At 40.3% G+C, this 20403-nt stretch overlaps 1 protein-coding gene across 1 annotated transcript in view; it reads left to right on the top strand.

Moving 5' to 3' along the window:
- Window positions 1-20403, top strand: part of LOC124719729 — a 173880-nt gene that overhangs the window by 93102 nt on the left and 60375 nt on the right. The window contains exons 8-9 of the mRNA XM_047244931.1: window positions 6191-6283; window positions 10388-10477. Coding sequence (XP_047100887.1) covers window positions 6191-6283; window positions 10388-10477 — 183 coding nt within the window. The remainder of the gene's footprint in view (window positions 1-6190; window positions 6284-10387; window positions 10478-20403) is intronic.

Below are 20403 nucleotides of genomic sequence, written 5' to 3'. Positions count from 1 at the left end.
GTCTTGTAAGAGACCAAAATTAGTCACCAAGTGAAATATACTTCTGACATGTGATCTAGACTGTTTTATTGAAATAATTCCTTAAACTTAGTATGAGGGGCATTTCGTAAGTAATGCAATAGATTTTTTTCTTCAGCCTATGAAAAAAAATGCAGAATTTGTTGTGTGACATCGAGGATATTCCCATTTCAGCCCATATAGTTTCATGAAGTTTAGATGGCAGCATTATAAATAACCTTCAAAGTCGCATCTGTAATGGAGGTGTGTTCCAGGCAGAGAGCTGTCATTGAGTTTCTTTTGGCAGAAAATTGGAGCATCGTAGATATTCACAGGCTCTTGCAGAATGTCTACGGAGACCTAGATGTGGGCAAAAGCACAATGAGTTGTGGGATGAAGCATCTGTCATCATCGCAACAAGGTTGCGGAAACCTGCCCCTGTCTCCCAAATGGTGCTTGTCTACACACTGCTGTGACTCTGACAACGTTAGAAGGTGCGGGCAGTCTATTTTAGGTGATCAGTGGATCACAAATAGACACCTTGCTGCATAACTGGATGTTTCTGTTAGTGCTTACACACCTGTCAGTCAGCAGTCAGTTGGAGTAGTGAATGGTGTGTGTCCACTGTGGAACATCCCCACCCCCCAGCAATACCCGGAATTTGTAGCCATGTATCGGGTACTTTCTGTTACACAAAGAATAAAAATCATGCCACTATGGCACCTTTTCCTGTTATGTAATTGTACTATTTAATACTATGAATGATATTTAAACAAAATTTACGAATAATTAAATAATATGTAAATATGTAACATAATAATCACTATGAACCATCAACATTTACTCAGAGCTATAATAATCAGTATGAAATTCATTTGATTAGAAGTAGTTATAAATATTAGCATCGTTATTACTTTCGTTAATTAACTGAAATTAGATCTCGAAAATTCAGTTTGGAAAAAGTTATTGTAAATCGATCAAAAAGCAAGACCCAAATTTAAATTCACGTGATTTCAAGTGATACGTAATTTCAAATTTGTAAACCAGAATTAATACCATATCTAAAATAATTAATTGATCATTGTTAGCACAAGTAATTAACTCCATTACTTACGTTTGGAGGCATATTTCAAAGTTATGAGCCATTAAAGAGGTTAAACAACTTGTGTATATATTATGTAAATGTTAGCAATATTTTCCGTTTGATAATTGATTTGTATTTATTAAATTAATGAAACGCATTATTGTAAAAAAAAGTCATATCTAATTTTCAATTTTAAATTGTACAATTTCTAACCTAAAACTCATCTGTAATGAACTAATATTTTATGCTGTAAGTAATCTGATTGTCAACCTTTTGTATATTTGTAACTTTTAATTGTAACTATTAATTTTACGATGGTGTCATAATTGAAGTAATGAACACTAAAAGCAAACGCGGCAATGCAGCGTCAGTTCGCCTAGGGGTTCACTTTGTAGTCAAGTCTTTTCAGTCCGTAAGTCAGTCTGTCTGCTGTTGGATTGTCAGAGAGACTATATTAAAGTTTGATGTATTCTGCAATGACTCTGGAAAAATGTTGTCATCCACAAACAAACCTCCGCAAATTTTATGACCTGGAGTTTTAATGATAAGGTATCACCAGCTACCCGACTCGGGCAAATTACAAGATTGGTACAACAAAATTACTTTGTTATGCATCGCCCTTACTTACGCCACTCCAGGTGCAAATATATAAGTAATTATATTAACGCACTGCTAAATAAATCGTATGCATTCATAAAGTAAGGGAGATGTCATAGCTGGGTTCCACGCTTCCTAACAGAAACCGTGCAGAGCAACAAAGCACCATCTGTATGGAATAGGCTGTTTTCCTATGTTAAAAATATAGTTCAGAAAGTTGTTATTCTTAGTTATTCAACTCACATTTACAGTTGATATTCTCACAAAATATCTATTATTTTTTATCTAATTAAAGCTTAAAATGATTAAATATCAAGATTTGGATCTGTTAATTGATTGATGCTCTGGTGACATCACAGACTAGGAGTAAGACGAAGCCGTATGTGTGTTACAGAAGCGTCAGCACAAGTTATTAGGTTTTTGCGTGCTTTTATTGCAAATAGTTTAGCTACTTAGTCATGGAAAACACGTTACAACTTGTAAGCAACAAAAGGAAGGAATTTCATAAATGCTGATAGTGGGGACCTTATGAAAGTTGACGTATTTGTGCTCCACTCATTTAGAGTGGTGTTATGTGCAAGGATGGACTTCATTTTCCCTGCTCCCTGCAGCATCATTAAACTTGGTAGAAACTAAGGAATTGTGGAACTTTTTTGAAAATGGGTTCGTACCTTATATCTAGATTTTTGACTATCAATGATGAACTGTGACCCAAAGCACAATACAATTATTCTTCCAGAATGAAATTTTCACCCTGCAGCGGAGTGTGCGCTGATATGAAACTTCCTGGCGGATTGAAACTGTGTGCCGGACCGAGACTCAAACTTGGGACCTTTGCCTCTTGCAGGCAAGTGCTCTCTTGACTGAGCTACCCTACTGGCGGAATTAAAACTGTAAGGGCAGGTCGTGAGTTGTGCTTGGGTAGTTCAGTTGGTATAGCACTGGCCTGCAAAAGGCAAAGCTCTCGAGTTCGAATCTCAACAGTTTTAATCTGCCAAGAAGTTTCAAAATTATTCTTGGTAAATCTTAGTGCTGATTTTCACTGTACAAGAAACTCAACAGATGTGCCGCACGTAACATGCTCTAGGTGACACAATGTGTAGTGCATGTGACTGGATAACAACACAGGTTAGAGTCGTGGAAGATTCATATATTTTTAATAGTTTTACACAAAACAGCATTAGCAAGAACTCATAGCAGTTGTTTCAATGATGGGGTGTATTATACAGGGTGTATCAAAAAGAATGATCTGATATGGCACATCTATATTTCTGAAACTAATAAATATATACAATGAATTTTGTTGTTTGATGAATGGGAAACTCAAAAAGGTTAGCCCACCCCCACTCCACCTCCCCCACCCTTACCGTTCAATAGGTGTTCAGTATGCTCTCCTTGAGATGCACAGCATATGTCAATGCGATATTCCAATTGTTCCCACACTGCAGCGAGGATGTCTCGAGTTACAGCTTCCACAGCTGCTGTTATGCGATGTCTCAGTTCGTGCATTGTTCTTCGTAATGGAGGCACATAGTCTTTTACAAATACCCACAAGAAATAATCACATACAGTCAGGTCTGGTGATCTTAGAGGCCAGTAACATAAGGCTGAATCATTTGGTCCAATGTGACTGATCCATTGTTCAGTAATCATTTGATTTTAAAATTCCCACTCTTGCCAATGTGGTGGTACCCCATCCTGTTGTTAAATGAAGTCATTTGAATAAGTCTCCAACTGTGGCAAAAGAAAGTTCCCAAGCATGTCAATATATGTGCTTCCTGTTACAGTGTTCTCTGCAAAGAAAAATGGACCATACACCTTTTCCCGTGAAACTGCACAAAACACATTAAATTTTGGAGTGTCCCGTCTCATGTTGTAAAACTTCATGTGGTTGTTCTGTACCCCATATTCTCACCTTATGATGGTTCACTATTCCATTTAAATGGAATGTTGGGGTGTCACTAAAAACTTAAGCATGGAAGAGAACCATCTTGCTAAGTACAAAATTACAGAACTCCACACGTTGTTGTTTCTTACCTTCACAAAGAGCTTATAGTAGCTGAATTTTGTATGGTTTCATGTGTAAACTTTGATGCAACACATGCCAGATGGACATCGGTGCCATGTTGACTTGTCGAGCTGCACGGCAAACGGATTGTTGCAGACTCCTTGTGAAACCATGGCGGATGCGTTCGATGTCTGTGTCAGGCACTCAGGGTCGGCCCGGCAATTTGCCTTTACACAAACAACCTATTGTGTAATGTTCTGTGCTGTAGGAGGATCCACACCATAGCTAGTACGAAAATCCTGCTGAACAGTTAGTAGTGACCCACGCTGCGCAAAACATAAAACGCTTTCTGTTGTCCTGTTGCCATATTTACTTGAACTGAAGTGGGCGCACACTGCTACTACGTAGTGGGAACCATGTAAAACTCAAGAGTTTGCTCTTTCCTACAGTACATTGTTCATGCACATATTGCAAATAACATAATAATTATGATTTTTTTTTTTAAATCGGATGATTATTTTTGGTACACCCTGTAGATAGCTTCACCTTTAATCTTAGTGTGAAAATGGACAACTGAGGATAAATGCATTTACTTTGCTCACAAGCAGTTAACTTTCTTGAAGAGTATTGCTAGTAGTGAACATACTGCCATACTTGCACAGTACAACGAGGTGTAAGACGAAGAGGTTTTGTTTGCAGTGAGATATAAAGCATTACAACATGCAGGTAATTAAAATATAAGCGCTGTGCTGTTTATGAGTGTAAACTAATGTTGGTGTCTGAAGCAGAGTTAACTGCATCGTATGTAAGATGTTAAAGTTTCAAAAACTTAAACCGTAAAGATCCTACCTGGACAGTACAAAGATAAAAAAAATTGTTTCTAATAAAAGTAAAAATTTGTGGCCACATTAACTAGGAAGTATCTTTTCAAATGTTATGTGTGTGGACAGCTATTGCAAATGTAAGTGCATGCAAACTCCCCCCCCCCCCCCCCCCCCCCCAAAAAAAAAAAAAACAAACAAAAAAAAAAAAAAAACGCAATAATTCTGTTTCTAATCGGTGTGGTGAAATTTTGTATTTGTGGTTTGGTTTTCCTATAAAAGAAGTGGCAATTGGCTTTACCAGTAAGTTAAAATATTTTTGCGGGCTGGATTCAGACCAGCAACCTGCGGATATCAATTATTCAATAGTCCATCGCTTTACCAACCGAGCTACCAAATGATGTGCAAGGAAGTGGATGTAACAATAATTTTTGCTAAGAATTTAGTGTCATTGAATGACGCTATCCTTCATTATAACAGTGGGAAAATGTATCTCAGAGGTAAATTAATGTCAGATTCAGAGTGCAAGGCAGTTTTAATTAAGTAAGGAAATGTGGGCATCGACGTGGTGGCATTTTGCCAGTATAGTGCAGCCACATTTTTTTTCACCTTCTTATTCTTTGGAGCAGTCAAAAACACTTTTTGGAGCAGTCAAAAACACTTTTTGACGAGATTTTATGGATGTATGGACGTATTTGTACAGTGTGGTACTACATACCGTTTGTAATCTAATTTTTCGAAATGTAAATTGCAGAACAAGGCATCACTGAGAGTTGGCTTTATGACGGTAGGGGCAGTGAGCTAGCCAGTGACATCACAGGCATCACACGACTCAAATGGAGCGTTTTAGTTGCTTTCACATTATTTGAATTTCATTTCCATTTTTGTAAAAGAATAGTGGCATTCAAGAGGGGAAAAAAGCATGGTGTGAACATGAAATGACTCAATAAACCATTTAAGACAATTTCCAGAAATAAGGCAAATACCCAGTTGCTTGCATGTTACGAGGCTGATCGTGACAATTTTTTGTCGAACACAGACATAGGCGATGAAATATAGGTTCATTACTTCAGATCGGAAACAAATCGGCAACCCGTGGACTGGTACCACAGCATGTCTTCTACGAAGAAAATGTTGGTGCAGCCTCAATTGGTGAAGTCCTGGTGACGGTCCTCTGCGTTGCCGCAAAAAAGCAACCAAACGTCTCCATTTCAGTGAGAACATGAGACCTAACACAATCTGCGCACCCATGAGGAACTCGCGCAAAACTTTCTTGGACTGATTTTCTTCATCAGGCTGGATCTTGCACCTTCAGACTTCCACCTGTTTGACGCAATGGAGGTTGCACTCCGCAGGAAGCAGTTCGTGGATGATGGGGAGGTTTGGGAGCTTATTGATGTGATAAGTCATTGGCTTCAACGTGGACCAGTAGACTGGTAACGTGCGGGCATACAGGCCCTTCCAGTTGGGTGATGTAAGGCCATCGCATTGAATGGACATTATGTCGAAAAATAGGATTTTGTAGCCAAAAGAGTGGGAAATAGTATAGTGTATTGGAATCCTGAATAAAACCAACCTATTTTCAGAAAAAAAAGTGTTGCATTACTTATTGAACACCCCTCATATATGTTCCCCCTGAACTTTAGTTTCCATTATGTAGTTTCATCTTTCAATTTCTTTCAGGTTCTTGAAAACCTGCTACCAGTTTCGGAATGGACTAACAACATTAAAAACGAGCCAGAATTAACAATCGACAAGGATGAAATGGAGAATAATGTAAGTACTCATTCCGTAGCATCTCTTGCACAGTAAGGATCTGAGACTTTATTCTACGTATTATATTCTGACTGTGAACTTTCCCCATGTAAGACTGTGGCTAATGTTAATGACACAAAAATTCCAAGAGAATTAAGTTCACTACATCGGCTAGTAGTTCTGATCCTGTCAGTTATCTTCAAAGACATTAAAGAAAGAAATATTGTTATTCTCCATTGTAGTATATAGTTCCTAATGACTCTCAGGAGAAACATATAGTCAGCAAACTAAGCCACCATTCGAGTCATCAGTTTGAAGACTAACTTTATGCAGCTCTCCATATCTGTCTATCCCATCCTGGTCTTTTCATATTTGCATAAATCCTGCATTCTATATTCATTTGAACCTGTTTGCTGTAATCAAGATTTGTTGTTTGTTTACAATTTTCCCCCCACACTTTTCTCCATTACCAAATTAATGATACCTTGATGCATCACGAAGTTTTTTTTATCAACCTATCCCTCTTTTTAGTCAAATCGTATCAGACAGATGTTTCTGCCAGAGTGGGATTCAGTGCATATTCACTAATTACTGTATGCACCCTTATGCCTTAGCCTCGGCATTATGGCAGAGATGTTGAGTCGCAGATAGGCACAACAAAAAGACTGCCGAAAAGGCCTTTATCAGAATTAGACAAAACACACACACACACACACACACACACACACACACACACACACACACACACACACACACACACACAACCTCCACTTCAACAGTTGCCACCCATTCTATTCTGAGAAATCCCTTCCACAAAGCCTAGCTACCCGTGGCCTTCACATCTGTAGTAGCGATAAGTCCCTCCCAAAATACACTGAAGGTCTCACTGAGGCCTTCACAGATCAGAATTACTCTCGCAACCTTGTACAGAAACAGATCTCCAGTGTCGTATGTCTCCAGTCACCCACTACCTTCTCAAGTCCCACCATCTGGCCACAGAGGCACATTCCGCTTGGGGCTCGATGCCACCGAGGACTGGAGCAACCGAATCACATACTCCGCCAAAGTTTCGACTACCTCTCATCGTGTCCTGAAATGAGAAGTGTCCTATCCACTATCCATCCCACCCCTCCCACTGTGGTATTCCACTTCCCACCGAACCTGCACAATATCGTCATCTGTTCCTACATAACTCATACTCCAAACCTGTTACCTCCTGGCTCATATCCTTGTAATAGACCTAGATGCAAGATCTCTCTCAACTTTGGAAATAAAAAAGTCGACAGGGGCCAGGTCTGGAGAGTATGGAGCATGAGGCAGCACAGTGATTTTGTTCTTTGTGCAATAGTCACACACCAATGGGGGTAAATGTGCAGGTGCAATGTTATGATGCAAGAGCCATGAATTGTGTCACCACATTTCTGGCCGTTTCCTACCACTGCAACCAGCACCACCACCACCACCACCACCACCACCACCACCTACACCAGTCCACTCACAAGCATCACTTATCTCATCAAACACAATGCATTCAAAGTCTCTCTCAGGATTTCATGACATAATCCAACTAAAATGTTACATTCTTCTGCAATCTCTTTGACAGTCAGTCTTCGAATGACACTCGCAACTTCATTGATGATGTTCCTGACATGAGCTTCGTCGGTAGATGTCGAAGGGCACCCTAAACGAAAGTCATGTTTAATTTCTGTTGAGCCATTTTTAAACCATGTGAACCATTAATAAAGGTTCTCTGGAGTTTCACACAAAATTTAATGCAGGCATGTTGCTCCTTTAACTCTTCCATCTCGAAATTCACAAACTGTACAGCACAACATTCTACTCGATACAGCACTGAAAAATAACTACGAGACATACATAAATGAAACTTCTGGTAGTTACACATTAAACACAGGCATATGCAGGGATGCCAACTGCATTTCACTCCAACACACCATTGGTGTGAAATTACGAATGTTCTGGAATTTTTTAAACAGATCTTCTATGTGTTACATTTCACGAAATGGTCATCATTGTCATTAGAGAAATGTCTAAAACAAACCATTAACTTGCACCATGAATGCTGAATAAAAAACAGGGCACAATAGTGATCACAAAGGTTTGCACCATCAAAATCGAAGGTGAACTGCCTATGAGTTATGAACCATGCAGGACTTTGTTATGTATCCACTCTTAAGGAATGAAAGTAGAATCTTATTGGTGTAATGGTGTGATGAGAACTGATGGAATGCGACCAAATGGCAAACTTAAGGAGCAGCTGCAGATAGTGTGATAATGTTTCATAGGCACGCATGAAACAAACATCGCGGTCTAGAGCGCTGCAGTCATGGACTGTGCGGCTGGTCCCGGCGGAGGTTCGAGTCCTCCCTTGGGCATGGGCGTGTGTGTTTGTCCTTAGGATAATTTAGGTTAAGTAGTGTGTAAGCTTAGGGACTGATGACCTTAGCAGTTAAGTCCCATAAGATTTCACACACATTTGAACATTTTGAAACAAACATCCAGAGGCTAAATTTGTCCAGTGGCTCCAAGTGATATGAATTATATAGTCACACACTTTTCAGGAGGGACAGTTTGCTCTAAAGGAATATGATTTTTATACGCAGACCAGGAATCAAGCTATTGGCCAATAGCAATGCTCATACCATAACTGTAGTTCTATTATGCCCATTTTCGGACTTTTGCTTACAGTGAGATAAATATTCCCTATTGCCCTTGCAAGATGACGCACATGTGAAAGAATCATAGGGCGTAGAGCACCTCCAGCTTCTTGCAGCCCAACAAATAACTTTCCAGCCAATTTACCATCCAGATTAACAGTCAGCATAATTGTATGTGAATGCATGGAATCATTGATGTTAATTATCTTGATACAACTCCCTTGGTGCCATTAATTTCCAGGGTTCCATTCGTATGCATTCCGTCTTCAAATCCCAGTTTGTTGGAGCTGAAAACAAATTCCATCCTGAATGCTGAGATAAATTTCTCTATCTCATCTACAAATTTTCAGGCCGATTGTTCAGTCTGTTGTGTATCCTCAAGTTGACGCTTTGTTTGAAATTTCATTACCTTACGTCTTCCAATTCTGTAGCACTGTTGGAATTTATGCAACCATCCACTGCTTCCCTCAAATCACTGTTATCTATGTTGTGCACAACATAGTAGGTCACTATTGTGCCCATTCTGTAAATTGTATCAAGCATTCTTGAAACACGCAAACACCAGTTTTTGTAACAAGTGTGTCCTGTGCTCCCTTGAATATCTGCAGTTTTTCTTATGCACTACACAATCATATTGCTGCAGACTTATTCTTCAGCATAGTAAAAAATACAATTATGAACAAATTGTTTTTTTATAACGCTGCGAATGGTCTTCCATGTACGTACTTACGTTTAGTACCTGCTCCATAGACAGTGATTGTCCTTTATTACATTTCACTGGAGACAGGATTTGTAGCTTTGCGTCTGAGAAGGATAATGAATTATATGGCTCGATACCTGTTCCAGTATCGCACACACTTGTTAAGCACATACTGTCGTCATTGTATTCGTTGTGTACATTGTCCACACAGTCGAGCATATACAACACTGCACATTCCACTGACTCATCTTGTAAAAATGCTAATATTTCGTCTGCAATTTCTTTCTCACTCTGCGAAATTCCTTGGGTCTGTTTCTGACAACATTTCAACTTCAGCAACTGTGGTTAGATGTAATGCAATGTGTGCTTTGTTTATTGTTGCCAGTGCTCTGCTTTGTGTTAACACCACTAGCACTGTAGCACTGTTGTGAGTTACTTGTTGACTTAGCAGTTCAACTGTGCTCCATAACCTCATGGCGTGCTCACCATTGGATACGTCTAGTCCCGCCCCCTGTTGCCATTAGCAACCAATATTACGGTTGCATGACTGACAATATGCAGGCCTTTAAATGCTGTGAACATCATTGACCTATTGCGTCCTTGCACACGAGTGGTTCTTTATCAGTTACCCTTGTTTTACTTTAGTTGATGTCCATCTGGTAATCTTTTTTTCAAAACACTATCCATTACTTCTCTCTGAACTTCAGATCCTCTTCTGTTGTTTAATTGGATCCGTTAATTTTTTTGAAGGATCTTGGTCGACCATCATCTTCGGAATGGACTTATAACATTAAAGACGAGACAGAAGCAGCACTTGAAGTGGATCGTGATGAGAATAATGTAAGTGTTCATTTCTTAGTGTCACATATGAAGTGAGTGCAGGTTTATTGATTATTTTGGTATATTAAACTTATGTCAGCATATACATTGGTGATTCAAAAGCCTTGGCCCATAGGACAAAGTCATAATTAGTGGAGATAGCAACAATACAAAGAGAGGAATGCATGCTACAGATCTACTTTAATTGTAGAAACAAAATGTTACATCATCAGTCACTGATGGCCTCAGGGTTAACAGTACGATGATACTGCCATCCCCGGTGAGATGTGCGCCCATACCTCTAATGCTAAAGGTGTTGAAAGGGACCACCATCCTGCACATGACACATCTGAACATGGCAACAGACACTGTTGGACACGTGGCAGTATCGCTGCTGTTGGCATTTCTGTACAGGCTACTGTGATATTTTCCTCTAGGTCAGTTAATGTTCTTAGAATGTTGGTATACAATGTAGACTTGAGGTGCTCCCAAAGAGAAAGTCCAGAAGTGTCAGATCTGGCGACCGAGGTGGCTGTTCCACTGGACTCCCATCTACCAATCCAATGCCCAGGGAGAACCTCGTGCAGGAATCAGCGGATGCTTTTGACTAGTGTCGAGGTGCACCATCCTGCTGGAAAAAAACCTACCCCTCTATTAGAGAGGCGGAGCATCCAAATTGCATAGTAATGTTCTCTCAAGATAATGCCTGTAATGTGCAACATTGAATGTGCTGTTAAGTATGGCACCAATGAGGACTGTGCACCCACACCATGCATTTAATCCTCACACAGTATCAGGTGTGGAGAAACTTATTATGTGTGTGGTGTCTTTTTTGACCTCAAAGGGATTCTAGCAACTATATGGCAATAAAATGTAAAATTTTTTTTTGCAAGATAGCAATGACTTATTGTGAGCTCATGCACATTGTTGAAATTACAACTCTGTTGTTGCGTGCTATAATTTAACACTTAGGCGCCGACGCCCGGAAAAATACGGGCGTGCGCGACCTGCCCGAAAGTCTGGCGCCCGTAATTTTACAGGCACGTGTTCTCGTTCTTCCCCTCCTTTCCTTTGTGTGTTCTTACGGCTCTCGCTTGTCTGGGAGGCGCTGCACGGACTGTAGTTCGAGTATCGGTCACTAGATAGTGCGGGCATGCTGTGGAAGGGTGCGCTTCCCTTTTTATTTGTCGGGTTTTGTGAGCAGCGATTTTTTTTCCCGCGCGGTCTCAGTTGCGTCGACATGGCGAAGCGTGGCTTGACGGACGAAGAAATTGCTCGCGACTTATATCGTGATTTAGAAGAAATTGATGTTGATTTGTCAGAGGAAGATATTGTAGATGACTCTGATGATGATGTGGACTATATTCAAGAAGTAGTTTCTGGCAGTTCAGGTAAAGAATTCTGACAACAAAACATCTATAATTTTTGTTCAGATTTTCACTGAAAAAACTCTCAGTACATAATTATGATTTTATTTGCAAATACTACTTTTCTGATAGACTCAGAAGAGGAGAGCAGGTGTCCAAGCACTTCAGCAGCAAGTAATCCCGTCGATATTGTGCCTGAAGAACGAGTGAGACTAACGGCGAGGGGGGAAGCCGAGACGTGCGCGCCGCACCGATTCTGAGGGAGGTTGGACGACTACTGATCGTGCACCAGATACCGATCTATTCTCAGGACAATTTGGAATATACAATGTTGTCAGTTTAGACCAGAACAGTGCACCTCTAGAATTTTTTTCATATTCCCTGACAGACAGTATGATGAAACATATAAAGGAACAAACTAACCTGTATGCTCAACAATGCATCAGGAAATTATGAAGCACAAATTCCCTTTCACCCACCTGCTCATTATCAAAGTGGAAAGGAGTTACACTTATGGAAATAAGGAAGTTTCTGGCAAAGTGTGGCGAAAAGACACAAGCTACCAGTGTAGTGAATGTAAAGTAGCATTGTGCAAAATGCCGCGCTTCAAATTTTGCCACACAAAGAGCAAAATTGCATCCTAAAATAGTTACAGGAGGTTATTGTAGATAAGACATACCGTATCCATCATAATTACAATTTTTGTGTGTAAAAAAAAGAAAAAAAAATCCTGCTAGAAAATACAGGAGTATACCTTTGACCAATTTTTCCTTTTTTCAAAAACAATGTTATAATAAAAACGCTTGTCAAAAGTATGTATTAATTCAAGAGAAAGGTATTATATATGGTTTTAAACAAGAAAGTCTAGGTTTTTCAATAAGAGTAATTTTATTGCTATAACTGAAACCTTGCATGAGTTGTAGTAGTTTAAAATACGTTAAAATCAGTGTCTTTATGGTAGACACCTGCGCGCAATGGCTCAGGACCCAAAGTGTTAAGTTGTGTGCAAGTTCTAATTATGTGCTAGCTATGTTTGCAGTATGAAAGTGTAGATATTTTATTTTTGTTTTTATGTACACAATTACTCTGCAGTTCACAATTAAGTGCCTGGCAGAGGGTTCATTGACTCACCTTCAGGCTATTTCTGCACTGTTCCACTCTCTAACACCACATGGAAAAAATGAATGCTTAAATCTTTTGTGTGAGCTCTGATTTCTCTTATTTTATTATAATGATCATTTCTCCTTACGTAGGTGGCTGTCAACGAAATATTTTTGCACTCTGAGGAGAAGATAGGTGATTGAAACTTCATAACAATGTAAAACAACTTTGTTTTAATGATTGCCACCCCAATTCATGTTTCAAATCAGTGGTGCTCTCTCCCCTATTTCACAATAGTATAAGGGCCAATCAAATGAAAGCGGTCACTAGTGCAAAGTAACGGTAATGATTTTATTAACTCAAAAATGTAGTTATACACACTACACTCACTCAAAAATAGTCACCAAAACTGTTGGCACATTTACCTCATTGAGACACTAGCCGATTGATTTCTTCCTTGAAGAAGCTAGTAAGCTGCTGTCGGATCCAGGCTTGGACCCAATCACACACTTCATCATCCATTGCGAATCAATGTCCGCAAGTAGGTTGTTTCAAGAGGTCCAAACACATGAGTCACACTGTGAAAGGTCAGGACTTTACGGTGGATGTTCCAGTGCTTCCCACCAAAACTGCTGCAATGTCGTCTCCACTGCATCGGCTGTGTGTGGACAGGCATTTTCATGCAGGAGGATAACGTCACTGGACAACATGCCTCGGCATTTCGACTTCATAGCTCGTCTAAGATTCTGTAAAGTGGCTTGAAAACGCTGGGCATGGATGGTGGTTTCCCGTTCCATGAACTCGACAAGCAGTGGGCCTGTGTGGTCAAAAAAGCACATCATGACCTTAACAGAACTGGTGTCCACGGCCTTTGATTTCTTTGGAGGTGGTGAAGTCACATGTTTCCACTGCTTGATCTGACACCTGCTTTCCGGTTCAAAATGGTGACACCATGTTTCATCACCTGTGACAATACACAACAGAAAACCGTCTTTCTCCTCATGATAATGTTGCAGATGACTCAAAGACAGCTCGATTCGAGTATTGCGCTGTTTGGTGGTCCGTTGGTGGGGAACCCACTGTGCACAGATTTTTCAAAAGTTCAAGTGTTGACACGTTATGGTGTGGGCGGTGCCCACGCTAATACCCAGTAATCGATGGATCTCGTCCATGGTGATTCTGCCAGAGGCTAAAGCATTCACTTCCGCAACTATTTCCGGTGTGATAACACGAAGAGCCTGTCCAGGACGAGCATCGTCTTCCAGTGACTCGTGCCTCTCAGGGAATCATTTGCGCCATTCCACAACACTTGAATGACTCAGACTGTACTCACTGTGCACAGCCTTCATCTGTTGATACCTTTCACAGCCTCCAACTCCCTCCGCCACCAAAAATCGAATCGCTCCTCATTGTCCCTGCTTACTCACCTGTATGTTCGATAGTGGACGATAACTTGCGTGGCCACCTTCTCTTCGGGGTGAAACCACACTGGCACTATGCAACATCAAACAGTGCGTGTGTGTTAGTCTCTCTACCAATAGATTGCGCCAACATACCGGCAGTTACGTGGTGCCTCATTATGAGTGAGGCAAAGGTAGACGCCCCGACCAGGTTTCATTTGAATGAAAATCATATAAAACAAGCTTTAACTTCTTTGAACTTTTTTAATGTCCTCCGTCTATTATATCTGATGCATATCCTACACAGCACAGCAATATTCCATAAGAGGATGCGCAAGTGCAGTAGAGGATGTAAAAGTGCAGTGCAGACAGTCTCTTTAGTAGACCTGTTGCATTTTCTCTGTGTTCTGCCCGTAGATCACAGTATTGGTTTTGCTTTACCCACAACATTATCTTAGTGATCATTCCAACTTAAAGGCATTCGTTATTGTAATCCCTAAGTATTTAGTTGAATTTACAGATGTTAGATTTGCATGATTTATCGTGTAATCGAAATTTATCAGATTCCTTTTGGTGCTCACGTGGATGTCTTCACACTTCTCAATATTTAGAGTCAACTGGCACTTTTCGCAATGTACAGAGATCATGTCTAAATCATTTTACAATTTGTTTTGGTCATCTGATGACTTTGTAAGATGGTAAATGATAGCATCATATGCAGAAAATCTAAGAGGGCTACTCAGATTGTCTCCTAAATCGTTTGTGTAGATCGGGAACAGCAGAGGGCCCATAACGCTTCCTTCGGGAACACCAGATATTACGTCTGTTTTATTTGATGACTTTCTGTCAGTTACTACTAATATGATGTGTATTTTCACATACAAGGAATTGTGTTAGAAATGTACTTCTACTCTCTCTACATCTCATATGATGAACACTCATTACACACGCTCTTATTCTGGCATGTTCTTTACAGATAGACTTGACACTCATGACTTTGATTCACTTTCCTGTTTTCTGACCTTGGGCAGGAATCACACCTTATTTGTTTCAGATTTGGAACATCTGCATCCTGATTATCATGTTGCTTGCCCTTTAGAAGATCTTTGAGCCTGAGGAAATTATTGCTGAATGAATGTGTTGTGTTCTGCATTCGGGGCACAAAATGTGTGAGGTTTGAGCAGTTCTTTTCCCAGTTCTGAGAGGAATTCTCTTCTTGCATATCATCTAAAAATTTATAGTACAAGACATAAGTATTTGAGACATGCTGAATCAACTATATCAAAAAACGCAGCAAGTGCCCACCTTCTTGTTCCATGTTTCACTGAGTAATGTGTAGACATTGTATCACCCATATCAACTCCTGGCTTTGTCGAATTGTGCAACATTATTATTTCAGGTTTTTTGTGTTCATGCTCACTTACATGAAATGAAATGTTTGTGGAGTAGACAACAAAATATATGAACACATAAGAAGATAAAACGGTATTGTTTGTCTTGATGGCAACATTTCTTTTGGTATCTCTTGTCCTTTGGTCCGAAGAGTTCCTGTAAGTGTCAGTTTCTTAGCAAGAGGTTCCTGAAGTTAAAATCTTCTGGGTTATTAGGCCGCCTCATGTTTCTTCTAAAATGTTCGACGTTTCGACCCCTCTGCTGGGATCTTCCTCAGGATCTTTTGGTGTCCACTACTGCTAGAACACTGTCAGAGACGAGTGTCGTGTCCACTTATAAAATTCATATGGCTACCATTGGTGGGCACGTGAAGACAGAGTGTTGAGTACTGCTTGCTTCTGGGCTGGATGGTGGTGCGAAGTGGCATCTAAATACCTGTTTGTGGTAGTCATCTTTCTGTACACTCTATGACCTAGAGTGTTATCAGATCTTCTGTATACCAACACATCAGCGACGACAACAACTTGGAATCAGAGTTGAATTTTTTAAAGGGGACATTGGAGGCAAATGGATATGATAGTTATTCAATTGACAGGGCTTTTAAGCGGAATATTTATACCACTAATAAGAATGACGAGGAACCGCCTTCTCACTCTGTCAGGTTACTGTTCGTTTCTGGGGTCACTTACCGCATAAGCAGAATTTTAAAGAAAAATGGTATTCAGACATCTTTCTTTAGTCAAAACAAAATAAAAGACTTTTTCCAACGGAAAATGGATGCACCTGATTACCTTCACAATGCAGGCGTCTATCAAGTGTCATGAGGCTGCAGCAAAGTGTATATAGACGAAACGGGAAGAACTGTTAAAGAACGCATTAAGGAACACGAACGGCACATGCAGCTAAAACAAAGTGCAAAATCGGCAGTAGCAGAATATCACTAGAACTGTGGCTCTGACATCAATTTTAATAACGTACATGTACTGGCTAAAGAAACCAACATTTATAGAAGAAAGGTCCGAGAAGCAGTTGAAATTTCTAAGAACGCATCTAATTTCAATAGAGGGGACGGCTATAGGCTTCCGGCATCATGGCTCCCCGCCATCAAGGAAGTAAATACACGGCCGCGGTGTGTGAGCGGCATAAACAACGCGCTGCAACTCACCTCGGCGGACAATAATATTTTGGGTAAACATTCCCCCCTCTCTTGCTCTGTCCGTTCGGAATCTAGCCACTGATGACGACCAACCAATAGCTGTAGCAGGCATTTCAACCAATAACCTTTCTCCACCATAAGTGTGGAATAGTGCCTTTCTATCCAATGACGACGACCGCCAATGGTATCCACAGGAGATGAGCTACCAACGCCCCTTCTCCTGCATTAGCCTATGACTATGGCCCACAAATGGTAGCCATTTGAATTTTAACCAATACTATCACTTATCCAGTACGAACGCCAGAAAATTCCCCCTTTATAAGTGGACGCGACACTCGTCTCTGACAGTGTTCTAACAGTAGTGGACACCAAAAGATCCTGAGGAAGATCCCAGCAGAGGGGTCGAAACGTCGAACATTTTAGAAGAAACATGACGCGGCCTAATAACCCAGAAGATTTTAACTTCAGTGACAATGGCCACGAAAGCCTGCAGACTTACATAAGAGGTTCCTGTTCCAAATCTAAACTTATGAAAAGATTTAGTGATAATGTTTGTAGCACTTACCCTCAGTTGATCAACTAAATCATTTACCTCCCATTTCCTTTGATTTATTTTCCTTCCTTCAGCAGATTTTCCCATATGTAGTTGTGAATTTATGAGATAACTGGTCTCTCAGTCTACAGTAGCCCACACTTTTATCCCATACGTTCCAAGTTTTGAAGAAATGTACACACAGAGTGGACACTGTCCCCTGAAAGTACACAGGTGCTCATCAGCTGTAATATAAGTCTACATCTACATCTGAATGACTACTCTGCAATTCACATTTAAGTGCTTCGCAGAGGGTTCGTCGAACCAAAATCATACTATCTCTCTACCATTCCACTCCCGAACAGCGCGCGGGAAAAACGAACACCTAAACCTTTCTGTTCGAGCTCTGATTTCTCTTACTTTATTTTGATGATCATTCCTACCTATGTAGGTTGGGCTCAACAAAATATTTTCGCATTCGGAAGAGAAAGTTGGTGACTGAAATTTCGTAAATAGATCTCGCCGCGACGAAAAACGTCTTTGCTTTAATGACTTCCATCCCAATTCGCGTATCATATCTGCCACACTCTCTCCCCTATTACGTGATAATACAAAACGAGCTGCCCTTTTTTTGCACCCTTTCGATGTCCTCCGTCAATCCCACCTGGTAAGGATCCCACACCGCACAGTATGTCCTCAGTCAATCCCACCTGGTAAGGATCCCACACCACGCAGCAATATTCTAACAGAGGACGAACGAGTGTAGTGTAAGCTGTCTCTTTAGTGGACTTGTTGCATCTTCTAAGTGTCCTGCCAATGAAACGCAACCTTTGGCTCGCCTTCCCCACAATATTATCTATGTGGTCTTTCCAACTGAAGTTGTTCGTAATTTTAACACCCAGGTACTTAGTTGAATTGACAACCTTGAGAATTGTACTATTTATCGAGTAATCGAATTCCAACGGATTTCTTTTGGAACTCGTGTGGATCACCTCACACTTTTCGTTATATAACGTCAACTGCCACCTGCCACACCATACAGCAATCTTTTCTAAATCGCTTTGCAACTGATACTGGTCTTCGGATGACCTTACTAGACGGTAAATTACAGCATACAGTCCTAGGGATATAAGGCAAAATGTGTGTGTCAATGAACATTTGAGACACAGCCCATATGGGTTCAGCTTTTGATCCAGAAGCATCATTTCCTTCTTCTCTTCTAAGTTCATCATCGAACGGAGGCTTGTGTAAATATCAAGAAATCTTGAAAATTATTGTGGCTCGAAAAATGGGCAAACTGCACTAATCTGACCAAAATTCACTCAAAGATTTTCCCATGTGCCTTATGTAGACCAGCTATTGTTAGAAGGCCAAAGAATTCCTGTAGTTCTGTAGAGTCAAGCTCAATCCGGTGCTGATGATATGGGTGCAGAATTTTACTATCTTCTGGTTGATTATTGGTATACGTTGCTATTACACTCAGCATCTGATTGGTGATAAAAAAGTCTGCCTGTAATTGCTGTCTGAGGTGACATGGAATATGTGCAGTTTCACATATTACATTCCTGGAAGCTTTCTTGCACACATCGGGTGATACTGTGTTGGCCATTTCTGGGTACATGAGTAGGCCCACAAGTTTCCTGAATACTATTATCATCATCTTCACATCTGCATCGGCATTGGTCTCATCCCCATTTCCAGAAATTGATTCATTATCACTGTCAGTCTTGTGCATATCTGCTAAAATATGCTCAAACCCGTAGCTCCTTTCAGAGCGTATATCATCCATTGTGTATAAAATATAATACCACCTCTTACTTCAAAGAAATGCAATTCCTAACTGTGAATTTGTTCCAACGATGCATGTGTATGTATTTCTTACAAATTGGTTGCGACAATAGAAATGTTGGTAGGGAAGGTGCATTATTCCAAGTTTTTATTTTCATAAGGAAGTTGAAATATAAGATTGAAAATCACATGTTGTATACATTAGGTATTTTCTGACACCCATTCCAAAATTTTTAAATTATTGTACTACAAACAATGATGTAACCATAAATATTTTGCCCGGACATAATAAAACCTCCATAAAAAGCATAGCTAGAGGATGAAAAGCCTACATCAGTAAGTAGTAGGGCACTGCAGTTTGTGGCCAGGAATTCGCTGACGTCAGCATCAGTACCTTATCTGTGGTGTCATTTAACAATTGAGACAGCTGTGCATGTCATATTTCACTGACAGCAGCATCAGCACTCACTTATCTCAAAGGCCATCGCTCCCCCTCCCTTACTCTGTGCTCCAACAATTAGCGTAAAGTGCCCTGCAAGCTAGTGCTGTAGTTTGCAAAATACTTTCATATCTCCAAAGCCATACAGTGCTTTGGTATCTTCTGGGAATCTAGGTATTGAGCATCTGCTCCCAGCATCCCATCACCCGTCAATATTCTGACAGTGTCACACAAGTATTGTTGCCCCAAACACCATGATGACGTAGAGGCAATATAGTGCTCAAAAGTACCTCTTATACAGTATAACCCTGCTTTTACGTTCCCAGAATTAACGTTTTCCTGCCATTTACAACATTTTTTATAAGTCCCCTCAAATTTCCTATGCCCACAATGTTATTTTGCATCAACATATTTACAATTTTCCCGCAATTTACACATTACGAAAAAATGTTTCTGGAGAGAAAATTATGCTAGCATAATGTTGGCCATTTAGTAGTGTTTACAAATGTCATGTGTTTAAGTTTCTTGTCATCAGCGGATTTGAACCGGCAGACATGTAAAAGATGGAACAATTTGAGCCATATCTCCTGCTGCTGCCAAGATCTGCTTGGTGTGGTGGCTGATGGTAGTAACTAGGTTCATTCGAATGAAGATGTCGTGACCAATCACAGCCATTTCCAAACTGTCTCTACTGCGCAAATGCAGTTTCGTGATTATTGTGATCATCGTGACCCCTTTGTCGAACCATATTTAGCGTGTTTCGGCGTATGGC

Source organism: Schistocerca piceifrons, chromosome 11 (assembly GCF_021461385.2).
Source record: "Schistocerca piceifrons isolate TAMUIC-IGC-003096 chromosome 11, iqSchPice1.1, whole genome shotgun sequence".
In the NCBI taxonomy this organism is placed as follows: Eukaryota; Metazoa; Arthropoda; class Insecta; order Orthoptera; family Acrididae; genus Schistocerca; species Schistocerca piceifrons.
The sequence above is the reverse complement of the archived record's forward strand: the minus strand, read 5'-3'. Positions and strand labels throughout refer to the sequence as shown.